Source organism: Pseudophryne corroboree, chromosome 11 (assembly GCF_028390025.1).
Source record: "Pseudophryne corroboree isolate aPseCor3 chromosome 11, aPseCor3.hap2, whole genome shotgun sequence".
Taxonomy (NCBI): domain Eukaryota; kingdom Metazoa; phylum Chordata; class Amphibia; order Anura; family Myobatrachidae; genus Pseudophryne; species Pseudophryne corroboree.
In genome coordinates this window covers 5,967,362-5,982,802 of record NC_086454.1, presented here as the reverse complement: position 1 = coordinate 5,982,802, position 15,441 = coordinate 5,967,362, and the positions used below count along the sequence as shown (strand labels likewise).

General features: G+C 50.5%; 1 protein-coding gene across 2 annotated transcripts in view; it reads right to left on the bottom strand.

Annotated features, from left to right (window-relative positions):
- The window catches only part of PRDM11 (PR/SET domain 11), an 81,414-nt gene that overhangs the window by 50,298 nt on the left and 15,675 nt on the right, over nucleotides 1–15,441 (bottom strand). Inside the window, exon 2 of one of the 2 annotated variants that reach the window (XM_063946267.1) lies at nucleotides 10,612–10,733. The exons of the other annotated variant lie outside the window; for it this stretch is intronic. Coding sequence (XP_063802337.1) covers nucleotides 10,612–10,727 — 116 coding nt within the window. The 5' untranslated portion in view covers nucleotides 10,728–10,733. The remainder of the gene's footprint in view (nucleotides 1–10,611; nucleotides 10,734–15,441) is intronic. 2 annotated transcript variants of the gene reach the window in all.

Here is a 15,441-nt window from a genome sequence, read left to right as displayed (position 1 = left end):
TCCGTGGCCAATCTGGAACAATGAGGATTGTTCTGACCCTGCTTATTCTTATAATTCTCAATACCTTGGGTATGAGAGGAAGAGGAGGAAACACATAGACCGATCTGAACACCCAAGGTGTCACCAGAGCGTCTACCGCTACCGCCTGAGGGTCCCATGACCTGGCGCAATACCGCTTTAGCTTTTTGTTGAGACGGGACGCCATCATGTCTATTTGAGGCAGGCCCCACCGATCCGCGATCTGTGCAAAGACTTCTTGATGAAGTCCCCACTCCCCCGGATGCAGGTCGTGCCTGCTGAGGAAGTCCGCCTCCCAGTTGTCCACCCCCGGGATGAACACCGCGGACAGCCCGCTTACATGGCCTTCCGCCCAGCGTAGAATCCTGGTCGCTTCTGCCATGGCCACTCTGCTCCTTGTTCCGCCATGGCGGTTTATATGAGCCACTGCCGTGACATTGTCTGACTGAATCCGAACCGGTCTTCTCTGAAGTAAGTTCTCCGCTTGGCGCAGGGCGTTGTATATGGCCCTCAACTCCAGGACGTTGATGTGGAGACAAGTCTCCAGGCTTGACCAGAGACCTTGGAAATTTCTTCCCAGTGCCACTGCTCCCCAGCCTCGGAGGCTTGCGTCCGTGGTTACCAGGACCCAGTCCTGAATGCCGAACCTGCGACCCTCTAGAAGGTGAGCACTGTTCAGCCACCACAGGAGAGATACCCTGGTCCTGGGAGACAGGGTGATCCTTAGATGCATTTGTAAATGGGACCCGGACCACTTGTCCAAGAGGTCCCATTGAAAAGTCCTCGCATGGAATCTGCCGAAAGGGATGGCCTCGTATGAAGCCACCATCTTCCCCAGGACCCACGTGCACTGATGCACTGAAACCTTCTTTGGTCTCAATAGGTTCCTGACCATGGTCATGAGTTCCAGAACCTTTTCGATCGGAAGAAAAACCTTTTTCTGGTCTGTGTCTAGGATCAGGCCCAGAAAGGTCAGACGCGTTGTAGGAACTAGCTGGGACTTCGGTATATTGAGAATCCAGACGTGTAGCTGCAACGTCTTCACGGACAGAGACACGCTGTCCAGCAACTTCTCCCGAGATCTCGCCTTTATTAGGAGATCGTCCAAGTATGGGATAATTGTGACCCCCTGCCTGCGCAGGAGCACCATCATTTCCGCCATTACCTTGGTGAAAATCCTCGGGGCCGTGGAAAGTCCAAACGGCAACGTCTGAAATTGGTAGTGACAGTCCTGCACTGCAAATCTCAGGAATGCCTGATGAGGGGGGAATATTGGAACATGAAAGTATGCATTCTTTATGTCCAGGGACACCATCCAATACCCCCCCTCCAGGCTGGCGATGACCGCCCGGAGTGATTCCATTTTGAACTTGAACCTTTTCAAGTACAAGTTCAGAGATTTCAGGTTTAAAATGGGCCTGACCGAACCGTCCGGTTTCGGGACCACAAACAGGGTCGAATAATATCCCTCTCCCTGCTGGAGAGGAGGAACTGTGACAATCACCTGTTGAACATACAATTTTTGGATTGCTGTCAACACTGACTCCCTCTCTGACGGGGAATTCGGTAGAGCCGATTTGAAAAACCGGCGAGGAGGCAAGTCTTCGAATTCCAGCCTGTATCCCTGAGCAACAATCTCTACTGCCCAGGGATCCACCTGCGATTGAACCCAGACGTGGCTGAAAAACCGAAGACGAGCCCCCACCAGATCAGCCTCCCCCCGGGAAGCCCCAGCGTCATGCGGTGGACTTTGCAGACGCAGGGGAGGACTTCTGCTCTTGGGAACTAGCTGTGTGCAGCTTCTTTCCCCTGCCCTTTCCTCTGGTAACAAAGGACGATCCCCGCACCTTCTTGTTTTTATTGGAACGAAAGGACTGCATTTGATAATGAGGTGCCTTCTTAGTATGCTGCGGGGGGACATAAGGTAAGAAATTCGACTTACCAGCCGTAGTCATAGAGACTAGGTCCGAGAGGCCGTCTCCAAACAACTCCTCCCCCTTGTACGGCAAGGACTCCATATGCCGCTTTGAATCGGCATCTCCCGTCCACTGTCGGGTCCACAAGAGTCACCTAGCAGAAATAGACATAGCATTTATTCTGGAGCTTAATAAGCAAATGTCTCTCTGAGCATCTCTCATATACAAGGCAGCATCTCTGATATGCTCTATGGTCATTTGAATGGCATCCCTATCTAAGGTGTCAATCTCCGCAGATAAGGAATCTGCCCATGCCACAACTGCACTACAAACCCAGGCCGACGCCATCGCCGGTCTAGCAATAGTACCGGAGTGAGAGTAAATGTGCTTCAAGGTAAATTTCCTGCCTGCGATCGGCCGGTTCCTTGAGGGAAGCCGTATCCTGAGAAGGCAGTGCCACCTTTTTGGACAAGCGTGTCAGCGCCTTGTCCACTTTTGGTGAAGATTCCCAGCGTATCCTATCAGTTTGTGGAAAAGGATACGCCATAAGAATCCTTTTGGGAACTTGTGGTCTCCTATCTGGAGAGACCCAAGCCTTTTCGCACAATTCACTTAACTCAAATGATGATGGAAAAGTGACATCAGGCTTTTTCCCTTTATACATGTGTACCCTCGTGTCAGGGACAGGGGGTTCCTCAGTAATATGCAAAACCCCCTTAATGGCCATAATCATGTACCGTATACCCTTAGCCACCTTCGGCTGTAATTTAGCATCTTCATAGTCGACACTAGAGTCAGAATCTGTGTCATCGATCTGGGATATGGTGCGCTTCTGAGACCCCGACGGGCCTGACGCTATAGGGACAGGCATGGACTGGGTACCTGACTGATCCCTAGCTTCTGCCTTGTCTAACCTTTTATGCAATAGATTTACATTTGCATTCAAGACATTCAGCATATCCACCCATTCCGGTGTCGGCGCTGCCGACGGCGACCTGACATTCAAACACTCCCCCTCCACCGTAAGAAAGCCTTCCTCGTCAAACATGTCAACACACGCATACCGACACACTTCACACACACAGGGAACCCCTTTTCTGAAGACAGTATCCCTGTCAAGGCCCTTTGGAGAGACAGAGAGAGAGTATGCCAGCACACACCCCAGCGCAATAACCCTGGAGACCAACACAAAATGTTTTTCCCCCAGCAGCGCTGTGTAATATGTAAACCGCCAATTATGTGCCCCCCCCTCTCTTTTAAGCACCCTTTCACCGTGTGTAAGCAGGGGAGAGTCCGGGGAGCTTCCTCTCAGCAGTGCTGTGGAGAGAAAATGGCGCTGGTGAGTGCTGAGGGAGAAGCCCCGCCCCCTCGGCGGCGGGCTTCTGTCCCGCTCAAACTTAGTAAAATATGGCGGGGGCTCTTTTATATACATGTACAGAGCCCACCTGTACATGTATATAGTCTTTTTGCCATGTAGAGGTTATACTGCTGCCCAGGGCGCCCCCCCCTGCGCCCTGCACCCTTACAGTGACCGGAGTGTGTGAGGTGTATGGGAGCAATGGCGCACAGCTGCGGTGCTGTGCGTTACCTCAGTGAAGCACCGAAGGCTTCTGCCGCCTGAGACGTCTTCTGACTTCTGGCTCTGTGAGGAGAACGGCGGCGCGGCTCCGGGGGTGGACGCCCAGTAAGAACCTGCGTTCACCCCCTCTGGAGCTAATGGTGTCCAGTAGCCGAGGAAGCAGAGCCTATCTTTGACAAGAAGGTCTGCTCCTCTCTCCTCAGTCCCTCGATGCAGGGAGCCTGTTGCCAGCAGTGCTCCCTGTGAAAAAGTAGTAGAAGAAAAATCCAAACAAAAATGCTTTCAGGCAGAGAACTCTGGAGAGCTCCCTGCAGTGCACCCATCTTGCTCTGGGCACAGTGTAAAACTGAGGTCTGGAGGAGGGTCATAGAGGGAGGAGCCAGTGCACATCCAGAATCCAAAGCTTTCTTAAAGTGCCCTATCTCCTGCGGAGCCCGTCTATTCCCCATGGTCCTTACTGAGTCCCAGCATCCTCAAGGACGTTAGAGAAATATTATTATTTTGCTACGGTTATACCAATAACTATCGTAGGGAAAGTTCTCTCTTGGTAGCACCGTGGAAAACATACGGAACAAATGCAGATTATTCAGACGCATTGTTATCTACATGTCAGACGTTATACCAAATACATTGCCTTTGCTATGATACCTTTTGTACTAAATTATAAAAAGTTTGGTTTTACGTGAGCCAAGAAGAAAGTGACCCCCCCCCCCCCCCCCTACTCCAAATCTTCCTTTTTATTTCCCAGTAACGGGGACCACAATGCTTTAATAATAAGAATTTACTTACCGATAATTCTATTTCTCATAGTCCGTAGTGGATGCTGGGGACTCCGTCAGGACCATGGGGAACAGCGGGCTCCGCAGGAGACAGGGCACATCTAAAAAAGCCTCTAGGCCACATGGTGCGCACTGGCTCCTCCCCCCATGACCCTCCTCCAAGCCCCAGTTAGGTTTTTGTGCCCGTCCGAGAGGGTGCAATCTAGGTGGCTCTCTTAAAGAGCTAGTTAGAAAAGTTTTTTTTTAGGTTTCTAATCAGTGTCTCCTGCTGGCGACAGGAGCACTGCAACGAGGGACTTAGGGGAGAGACTTGCAACTCACCTGCCTGCAGGAGGATTGAAGTCTTAGGCTACTGGACACTGAGCTCCAGAGGGAGTCGGAACACAGGTCAGCCTGGGGTTCGTCCCGGAGCCGCGCCGCCGATCCCCCTTACAGACGCTGAAGAACGGCAGAACGGAGGTCCGGAAACAGGCGGCAGAAGACTTCAGTCTTCATAGAGGTAGCGCACAGCACTGCAGCTGTGCGCCATTGTTGCTACACGGCTCACGGATCTCGGTCACGGAGGGTGCAGGGCGCTGCTGGGGGCGCCCTGGGCAGCAATATAGAGTACCTTAGAGGCAAATAAATACATCACATATAGCCATTAAGGCTATATGTATGTATTTAACCCAGGCCAGTTTATTAGAAAAACCGGGAGAAAAGCCCGCCGGAAAAGGGGCGGAGCTTATTCTCCTCAGCACTCGGCGCCATTTTCCTGCACGGCTCCGCTGGTGAGGAAGGCTCCCACGACTCTCCCCTGCACTGCACTACAGAAACAGGGTAACAAAGAGAGGGGGGGCATAAATTGGCGATATAAATATATATTGAGAGCGCATATATAAAAACAACACCTTCTAGGGTTGTTATATACTGTATAGCGCTTTTGGTGTGTGCTGGCAAACTCTCCCTCTGTCTCCCCAAAGGGCTAGGAGGGTCCTGTCTTCAATAGAGCATTCACTGTGTGGCTGCTGTGTGTGTCGGTACGTGTGTGTCGACATGTATGAGGACGAAGTTGGTGTGGAGGCAGAGCAATTGCCGATGATGGTAATGTCACCCCCTAGGGAGTCGACACCGGAATGGATGGCTTTGGTTATGGAATTACGTGATAATGTCAGCACATTACAAAAGTCAGTTGACGAAATGAGACGCCCGGCAAACCAGTTAGTACCGGTTCAGGCATCTCAGACACCGTCAGGGGCTGTAAAACGTCCCTTACCTCAGTCAGTCGACACGGGTACCGACACAGATGAATCTAGTGTCGACGGTGAGGAAGTAAACGTATTTTCCAATAGGGCCACACGTTATATGATCACGGCAATGAAGGAGGCTTTGCAGCTCTCTGATACTACTGGTACCTCAAAAAGGGGTATTATGTGGGGGGTGAAAAAACTACCTGTATTTTTCCCAGAATCAGAGGAATTGAATGATGTGTGTGATGAAGCGTGGGTTACCCCCGATAGAAAAATGCTAATTTCAAAGAAGTTGTTGGCATTATACCCTTTCCCACCAGAGGTTAGGGCGCGCTGGGAATCACCCCCTAAGGTGGATAAGGCGCTCACACGTTTATCAAAGCAAGTGGCGTTGCCGTCTCCTGATACGGCCGCCCTCAAGGATCCAGCAGATAGGAGGCTGGAAACTACACTGAAGAGTATATACACACATACGGGTGTTATACTGCGACCGGCAATAGCCTCAGCCTGGATGTGCAGTGCTGGGGTAGTGTGGTTGGATTCTCTGACTGAAAATATTGAGACCCTGGATAGGGACAGTATTTTATTGACTCTAGAGCAATTAAAGGATGCTTTTCTTTATATGCGAGATGCTCAGAGGGATGTTTGTACTCTAGCATCAAGAGTAAGCGCGATGTCCATATCTGCTAGAAGAAGTTTATGGACGCGACAGTGGTCAGGTGATGCGGATTCCAAGAGGCATATGGAAGTATTGCCATATAAAGGAGAGGAATTGTTTGGGGTCGGTCTTTCGGACCTGGTGACCACGGCAACTGCCGGCAAATCCACCTTTTTACCTCAGACCCCTTCACAACAGAAAAAGACACCGTCTTTTCAGCCGCAGTCCTTTCGCTCCTATAAAAAGCGACCAAAAGGACAGTCTTATCTGCCGAGAGGCAGAGGAAAGGGTAAGAAAGGGCAGCACGCAGCCCCTGCCCAGGAACAGAAGCCCGCCCCGGCTTCTACAAAGCCATCAGCATGACGCTGGGGCTTTACAAGCGGACCCAGGAACGGTGGGGGGTCGACTCAAGATTTTCAGCAATCAATGGGCTCACTCACAAGTGGACCCGTGGGTCCTGCAGATAATATCTCAGGGTTACATGCTGGAGTTCGAAAGGTTTCCCCCTCGCCGGTTCCTAAAGTCTGCTTTACCAACGTCTCCCTCAGAAAGGACGTCGGTTTTGGAAGCCATTCACAAGCTGTATTCTCAGCAGGTGATAGTCAAGGTACCCCTCCTACAACAGGGAAAGGGGTATTATTCCACACTATTTGTGGTACCGAAGCCGGACGGTTCGGTAAGACCTATTCTAAATCTGAAATCCTTGAACCTGTACATACAGAAATTCAAGTTCAAAATGGAGTCACTCAGAGCAGTGATAGCGAATCTGGAAGACGGGGACTTCATGGTGTCCCTGGACATAAAGGATGCTTATCTGCATGTCCCAATTTACCCCTCACACCAAGGGTATCTCAGGTTCGTGATACAAGACTGTCATTATCAGTTTCAAACGATGCCGTTTGGTTTGTCTACGGCCCCTCGGGTCTTTACCAAGGTAATGACCGAAATGATGGTTCTTCTACGAAGAAAAGGCGTATTAATTATCCCTTACTTGGACGATCTCCTGATAAGGGCAAAGTCCAGAGAACAGCTGGAAGTCGGTGTAGCACTAACCCAGGTAGTGCTCCAGCAACACGGGTGGATTCTGAATCTTCCAAAATCTCAATTGACCCCGACAACTCGTCTGCTGTTCCTGGGAATGATTCTGGACACGGTTCAGAAAAAGGTGTTTCTCCCGGAGGAAAAAGCAAGGGAGTTATCCGAACTTGTCAGGAACCTCCTAAAACCAGGAACGGTGTCAGTACATCAATGCACAAGAGTCCTGGGAAAGATGGTGGCTTCGTACGAAGCGATTCCATTCGGCAGATTCCATGCACGGACATTTCAGTGGGATCTGCTGGACAAATGGTCCGGATCGCATCTGCACATGCATCAGCGGATAGCACTGTCACCAAGAACAAGGTTGTCTCTCCTGTGGTGGCTGCAGACTGCCCATCTGTTAGTGGGCCGCAGATTCGGCATACAGGACTGGGTCCTGGTGACTACGGATGCCAGCCTACGAGGTTGGGGAGCAGTCACAAAGGGAAGAAATTTCCAGGGCGTGTGGTCAAGCCTGGAGACGTCTCTTCACATAAATATACTGGAGCTAAGAGCGATCTACAATGCTCTAAGTCTGGCAAAACCGCTGCTTCAGGGTCAGCCGGTGTTGATCCAGTCCGACAACATCACGGCAGTCGCCCACGTAAACCGACAAGGCGGCACGAGAAGCAGGAGTGCAATGGCAGAAGCGGCAAGGATTCTGCGCTGGGCGGAGAATCATGTCATAGCACTGTCAGCAGTGTTCATCCCGGGAGTGGACAACTGGGAAGCAGATTTCCTCAGCAGACACGACCTTCACCCGGGAGAGTGGGGACTTCATCCAGAAGTTTTCCACATGATTGTGAACCGTTGGGAAAAACCAAAGGTAGACATGATGGCGTCTCGCCTCAACAAAAAATTGGACAGGTATTGCGCCAGGTCAAGAGACCCTCAGGCAATAGCTGTGGACGCTCTGGTAACACCGTGGGTGTACCAATCAGTGTATGTGTTCCCTCCTCTGCCTCTCATACCAAAGGTGCTGAGAATTATACGGAAAAGAGGAGTAAGAACGATACTGGTGGCTCCGGACTGGCCAAGGAGAACTTGGTATCCGGAACTTCAAGAGATGCTCACGGAGGATCCGTGGCCTCTACCTCTGAGAAGGGATCTGCTTCAGCAGGGACCTTGTATGTTCCAAGACTTACCGCGTCTGCGTTTGACGGCATGGCGGTTGAACGCCGGATTCTAAAAGAAAAGGGCATTCCAGAGGAAGTTATTCCTACCTTGATTAAGGCTAGGAAGGAAGTGACTGTACAACATTATCACCGCATTTGGCGAAAATATGTTGCGTGGTGTGAGGCCAAGAAGGCTCCAACGGAAGAATTTCAATTGGGTCGATTCTTACATTTCCTGCAAGCAGGATTGTCTATGGGCCTAAAATTGGGGTCTATTAAAGTTCAAATTTCGGCCTTATCAATTTTCTTCCAGAAGGAATTGGCGTCAGTGCCTGAAGTACAAACTTTTGTCAAAGGTGTACTACATATACAACCCCCAATAGTGCCTCCAGTGGCACCGTGGGATTTGAACGTGGTTCTAAATTTTCTCAAATCTCATTGGTTTGAGCCGTTAAAATCGGTAGAATTAAAATACCTTACATGGAAGGTAACCATGCTGTTGGCCCTGGCTTCAGCCAGGAGAGTTTCAGAGTTGGCAGCTTTGTCATACAAGAGCCCATATCTGATATTCCATTCGGACAGGGCAGAATTGAGGACGCGTCCTCAATTTCTCCCTAAGGTGGTTTCAGCATTTCACTTAAACCAGCCTATTGTGGTGCCTGCGGCTACTAGCGACTTGGAGGACTCCAAGTTACTGGACGTTGTCAGAGCATTAAAAATATATATTTCAAGGACAGCTGGAGTCAGAAAAACTGACTCGTTGTTTACATTGTATGCACCCAACAAGATGGGTGCTCCTGCGTCTAAACAGACGATTGCACGTTGGATCTGTAGCACAATCCAACTTGCACATTCTGTGGCAGGCGTGCCACAGCCTAAATCTGTAAAGGCCCACTCCACAAGGAAGGTGGGCTCATCTTGGGCGGCTGCCCGAGGAGTCTCGGCATTACAACTTTGCCGAGCAGCTACGTGGTCAGGGGAGAACACGTTTGTAAAATTTTACAAATTTGATACTCTGGCTACAGAGGACCTGGAGTTTTCTCATTCGGTGCTGCAGAGTCATCCGCACTCTCCCGCCCGTTTGGGAGCTTTGGTATAATCCCCATGGTCCTGACGGAGTCCCCAGCATCCACTAGGACGTTAGAGAAAATAAGAATTTACTTACCGATAATTCTATTTCTCATAGTCCGTAGTGGATGCTGGGCGCCCATCCCAAGTGCGGATTGTCTGCAATACTTGTACATAGTTATTGTTACAAAAATCGGGTTATTATTGTTGTGAGCCATCTTTTTAGAGGCTACTTCGTTTTGTTATCATACTGTTAACTGGGTTCAGATCACAAGTTGTATGGTGTGATTGGTGTGGCTGGTATGAGTCTTACCCGGGATTCAAGATCCTTCCTTATTGTGTACGCTCGTCCGGGCACGGTACCTGGCTGGGGCTTGGAGGAGGGTCATGGGGGGAGGAGCCAGTGCGCACCATGTGGCCTAGAGGCTTTTTTAGATGTGCCCTGTCTCCTGCGGAGCCCGCTGTTCCCCATGGTCCTGACGGAGTCCCCAGCATCCACTAGGACGTTAGAGAAAATGCATTGATGTATATCTAGAGCACGTCTTAACACTCAGGAACGTCTCAGCTATTGTACATGTATGACAGACCCGACGCTTACAGGTGTACAGTATCTACCAACAGCAAAATAATCTAAGTAAGGCAACCTCTGGTGGAACTATAAAAGCCAGCATGGCAATCTGGGATCTACAGCTGTACAGCAGCTGGATTGCCACATATCACGGCTGGTAGAAGGCCTCCATTAAAATGACGGTCTGGTAAATGCAATCATAGCTTTTTTGTTTTCTTATGATGCTGCCAATAGGTGGCGCTATTCCACTGCAGAGAGGAGTCAATATGGCTACTTACAGATGTGTCCTCGCACAGCTAGCCTCAATAGGCTACGCAGCGGGAGATGCCTGGCAAGAGGGAGCCAAAAGGTCCTCTGCAACTCCGCTAGAATCTGGCGTCTTTTTTGACGCATTTTTTGGTAATAAATATGAAAGAAAAAGCCAGGTCTTACATGACCTGTCGTGCCAAGAGCGGCTGTTTGGTGCGACTGCAGCAGAGATTTATGAGCACACATCTGTATAGCAATAAGTGCAAACAGACCTGCAGCCTGGGTCATATTAAGGCCCTGACGCTGCGCTCAGAGTTACCATGTGTCATAGCGTACGGCGTATTATCCCACTCACCATTGCTTGATGTAAGTCCGCTTTTCTACTGGGGACCCCACTTCTGCCTTCACCCTGACGATGTCGCTAAGGCCGGGGCTGTATGACACCCGGCACTCCTTGCCACTTTCACTCATGTTGCCCTGGAAGAAAGGGATGAAACAAGTCACGCACGGATACTTCTCACTTTACGCACCTTCTAAAGTGTCAGCTCAGGGGACAGATGCGTAATAAGCCGGCGTGGCCATTCCTAGACAGAACGTTTATATCACATTATAAGGCAGCAGTTAGAGGTTGTATTGTAGCCATTGAGCGAGGCGTGAGGGGTTACCGCTACGCTTTGGTATTCGACATGTCGCAGCACAGCCTGAGGAATGCAGCTTCTTAGCTGAACTCTACCTCCGAGGCAGTTCTCAACTTGCTTACCTGCACTTCTAAGTGTCCCCCCCACCCAACCCCCTTTCCTGGACTGGCAACAAGTGACCCCCTCAGCCTAAAGTACTTTACACTTGCGTAGATGGATGCGTTCTCCCAAGACTTTTGCAAGACACCCAGAAGAATGTGCAATTAGTAATTATATGAAGGCTGATGCATATAATTGCTGTGCACCATTGTTACTCTTCTCACCACACTCCAAGATCGTATAATTATTATTACTACTGTCTATTGCTATGGTGCCGCAAAGTTCTACAGCCCCATGCAAGGGGAGCTATAGCCATGCAGCGGGGAGCTATAGCCATGCAGCGAGGAGCTATGGCCTTGCAGGGGGAGCTATGGCCATGCAGCGAGGAGCTATAGCCATGCAGCGAGGAGCTATGGCCTTGCAGGGGGAGCTATGGCCATGCAGGGGGAGCTATGGCCATGCAGCGAGGAGCTATGGCCATGCAGGGGGAGCTATAGCCATGCAGCGGGGAGCTATAGCCATGCAGCGAGGAGCTATGGCCATGCAGGGGGAGCTATAGCCATGCAGCGAGGAGCTATAGCCATGCAGGGGGAGCTATAGCCATGCAGCGGGGAGCTATAGCCATGCAGCGGGGAGCTATAGCCATGCAGGGTGAGCTATAGCCATGCAGCGGGGAGCTATAGCCATGCAGGGTGAGCTATAGCCATGCAGCGAGGAGCTATAGCCATGCAGCGAGTAACCATAAACAATAGCCATGCAGCGAGGAGCTATAGCCATGCAGCGAGTAACCATAAACCATAGCCATGCAGCGAGGAGCTATAGCCATGCAGCGAGTAACCATAAACCATAGCCATGCATAAGGGAGCTATAGCCATGCAGCAAGAAGCTATAGCCATGCAGCGAGGAGCTATGGCCATGCAGCGAGTAACCATAGCCATGCAGGGGCTATAGCCATGCAGCGAGGAGCTATAGCCATGTAGCGGGGAACTACAGCCATGTAGCGGGGAACTACAGCCATGCAGCGGGTAACCATAGCCATGCAGCGGGGAGCTATAGCCATCCAGCGAGGAGCTATAGCCATGCAGCGAGTAACCATAGCCATGCAGGGGCTATAGCCATGCAGCGAGGAGCTATAGCCATGTAGCGGGGAACTATAGCCATGCAGCAGGTAACCATAGCCATGCAGAGGGGAGCTATAGCCATGCAGCGAGGAGCTATAGCCATGTAGCGAGGAGCTATAGCCATGCAGCGGGTAGCCATGCAGCGGGGAACTATAGCCATGCAGCGAGGAGCTATAGCCATGCAGCGAGTAACCATAGCCATGCAGGGGCTATAGCCATGCAGCGAGGAGCTATAGCCATGTAGCGGGGAACTATAGCCATGCAGCGGGTAACCATAGCCATGCAGAGGGGAGCTATAGCCATGCAGCGAGGAGCTATAGCCATGCAGCGAGGAGCTATAGCCATGTAGCGGGGAACTATAGCCATGCAGCGGGTAACCATAGCCATGCAGAGGGGAGCTATAGCCATGCAGCGAGGAGCTATAGCCATGTAGCGAGGAGCTATAGCCATGTAGAGAGGAGCTATAGCCATGCAGCGGGTAACCATAGCCATGCAGCGGGGAGCTATAGCCATGCAGAGGGGAGCTATAGCCATGCAGCGAGTAACCATAAACCATAGCCATGCAGCGAGGAGCTATAGCCGTGCAGCGGGGAACTATAGCCATGTAGCGCGGAGCTACAGCCATGCAGCGAGTAACCATAAACCATAGCCATGCAGAGAGGAGATATAGCCATGCAGCGAGGAGCTATAGCCATGCAGCGAGTAACCATAAACCATAGCCATGCAGCGAGGAGCTATAGCCGTGCAGCGGGGAACTATAGCCATGTAGCGCGGAGCTACAGCCATGCAGCGAGTAACCATAAACCATAGCCATGCAGAGAGGAGATATAGCCATGCAGCGAGGAGCTATAGCCATGCAGCGAGGAACCATAAACAATAGCCATGCATCGAGGAGCTATAGCCGTGCAGCGGGGAACTATAGCCGTGCAGCGGGGAGCTATAGCCGTGCAGCGGGGAGCTATAGCCGTGCAGCGGGGAGCTATAGCCGTACAGCGGGGAGCTATAGCCGTGCAGCGGGGAGCTATAAACGTGCAGCGGGGAACTATAAACGTGCAGCGGGGAACTATAGACGTGCAGCAAGGAGCTATAGCCATGTAGCAGGTAACCATAGCCATGCGGCGGGGAGCTACAGCCATGCAGCGGGGAACTATAGCCATGCAGCGGGGAACTATAGCCATGCAGCGGGGAACTATAGCTTATCAATAATATATAGAAATATTAAGATTAACATATAATAATACTTCAGAATGTACAGAAGACTTAAAGTTAAGGGATTGGCCTGGTCCACTACTTGGAGCAGAGGGGTAGATGTATCAAACTTTGAAAGGTAATAAAGTGGAGAGAGATACAGCACCACCCAACCAGCTCCTAACTGCCATGTTACAGGATGTGTTTGAAATATGACAATCTGGAGCTGATTGGTTGGTACTTTATCTCTCTCCACATTACCTACCCCCAACCTGTATACATCTACCCCTGACAGTTCCCTGCAGAACACGTACATGTGATGGGTGGAGGCAGACACTTTCCGTACTGCAGCCAGTTCCCAGGGAAGTAATGGCGTCACTAGGGAAGCGCTGCAGTCCTGCCGTCCTCCCATGCAGCGAGAGCCTCATCTCACAGGGGCTCATTCTAGAGGTGATTCCTGAGCCTGAGTGACATGCTCCAGTCACTCAGTGCTGTGCTCAGACCGCGGGGAGCTTAGGGGTCTTTGGACCCTGTACAACACAGAAGAGCCATGTTCTTCCCAATCCTCAAAGATGATAAGGGTCTTCAGGTTCCCCTCTGCCGCAAAGCTGGGGCAGGACGTTTTCTGCTCGAGCTACAAAAAAAACCTCTGGCTCAGCAGACATCCTAGGCGAACTCCTAGCTCCCGCCCCACACACACCATCCACTGGGATCACTGTGCAACTAACCAGGTAACATGACGTTGCCTCAGACCTCACAGCCTAATACGTATATATATATATATATATATATATATATATATATATATATATATATATATATATATATATATATATATATATATAATAAGAATTTACTTACCGATAATTCTATTTCTCATAGTCCGTAGTGGATGCTGGGACTCCGAAAGGACCATGGGGAATAGCGGCTCCGCAGGAGACTGGGCACAAAAGTAAAAAGCTTTAGGACTACCTGGTGTGCACTGGCTCCTCCCCCTATGACCCTCCTCCAAGCCTCAGTAAGGATACTGTGCCCGGACGAGCGTACACAATAAGGAAGGATTTTGAATCCCGGGTAAGACTCATACCAGCCACACCAATCACACCGTACAACTTGTGATCTGAACCCAGTTAACAGCATGATAACAGCGGAGCCTCTGAAAAGATGGCTCACAACAATAATAACCCGATTTTTGTAACAATAACTATGTACAAGTATTGCAGACAATCCGCACTTGGGATGGGCGCCCAGCATCCACTACGGACTATGAGAAATAGAATTATCGGTAAGTAAATTCTTATTTTCTCTAACGTCCTAGTGGATGCTGGGGACTCCGAAAGGACCATGGGGATTATACCAAAGCTCCCAAACGGGCGGGAGAGTGCGGATGACTCTGCAGCACCGAATGAGAGAACTCCAGGTCCTCCTCAGCCAGGGTATCAAATTTGTAGAATTTAGCAAACGTGTTTGCCCCTGACCAAGTAGCTGCTCGGCAAAGTTGTAAAGCCGAGACCCCTCGGGCAGCCGCCCAAGATGAGCCCACTTTCCGTGTGGAATGGGCTTTTACAGATTTTGGCTGTGGCAGGCCTGCCACAGAATGTGCAAGCTGAATTGTACTACAAATCCAACGAGCAATCGTCTGCTTAGAAGCAGGAGCACCCAACTTGTTGGGTGCATACAGGATAAACAGCGAGTCAGATTTTCTGACTCCAGCCGTCCTGGAAACATATATTTTCAGGGCCCTGACTACGTCCAGCAACTTGGAATCCTCCAAGTCCCTAGTAGCCGCAGGCACCACAATAGGCTGGTTTAAGTGAAAAGCTGAAACCACCTTAGGGAGAAATTAAGGACGAGTCCTCAATTCTGCCCTGTCCGTATGAAAAATTAGGTAAGGGCTTTTATAGGATAAAGCCGCCAATTCTGAAACACGCCTGGCTGAAGCCAGGGCTAACAGCATTACCACTTTCCATGTGAGATATTTTAAGTCCACAGTGGTGAGTGGTTCAAACCAATGTGATTTTAGGAATCCCAACACTACATTGAGATCCCAAGGTGCCACTGGAGGCACAAAAGGAGGCTGTATATGCAGTACTCCCTTGACAAACGTCTGAACTTCAGGTACAGAAGCTAGTTCTTTTT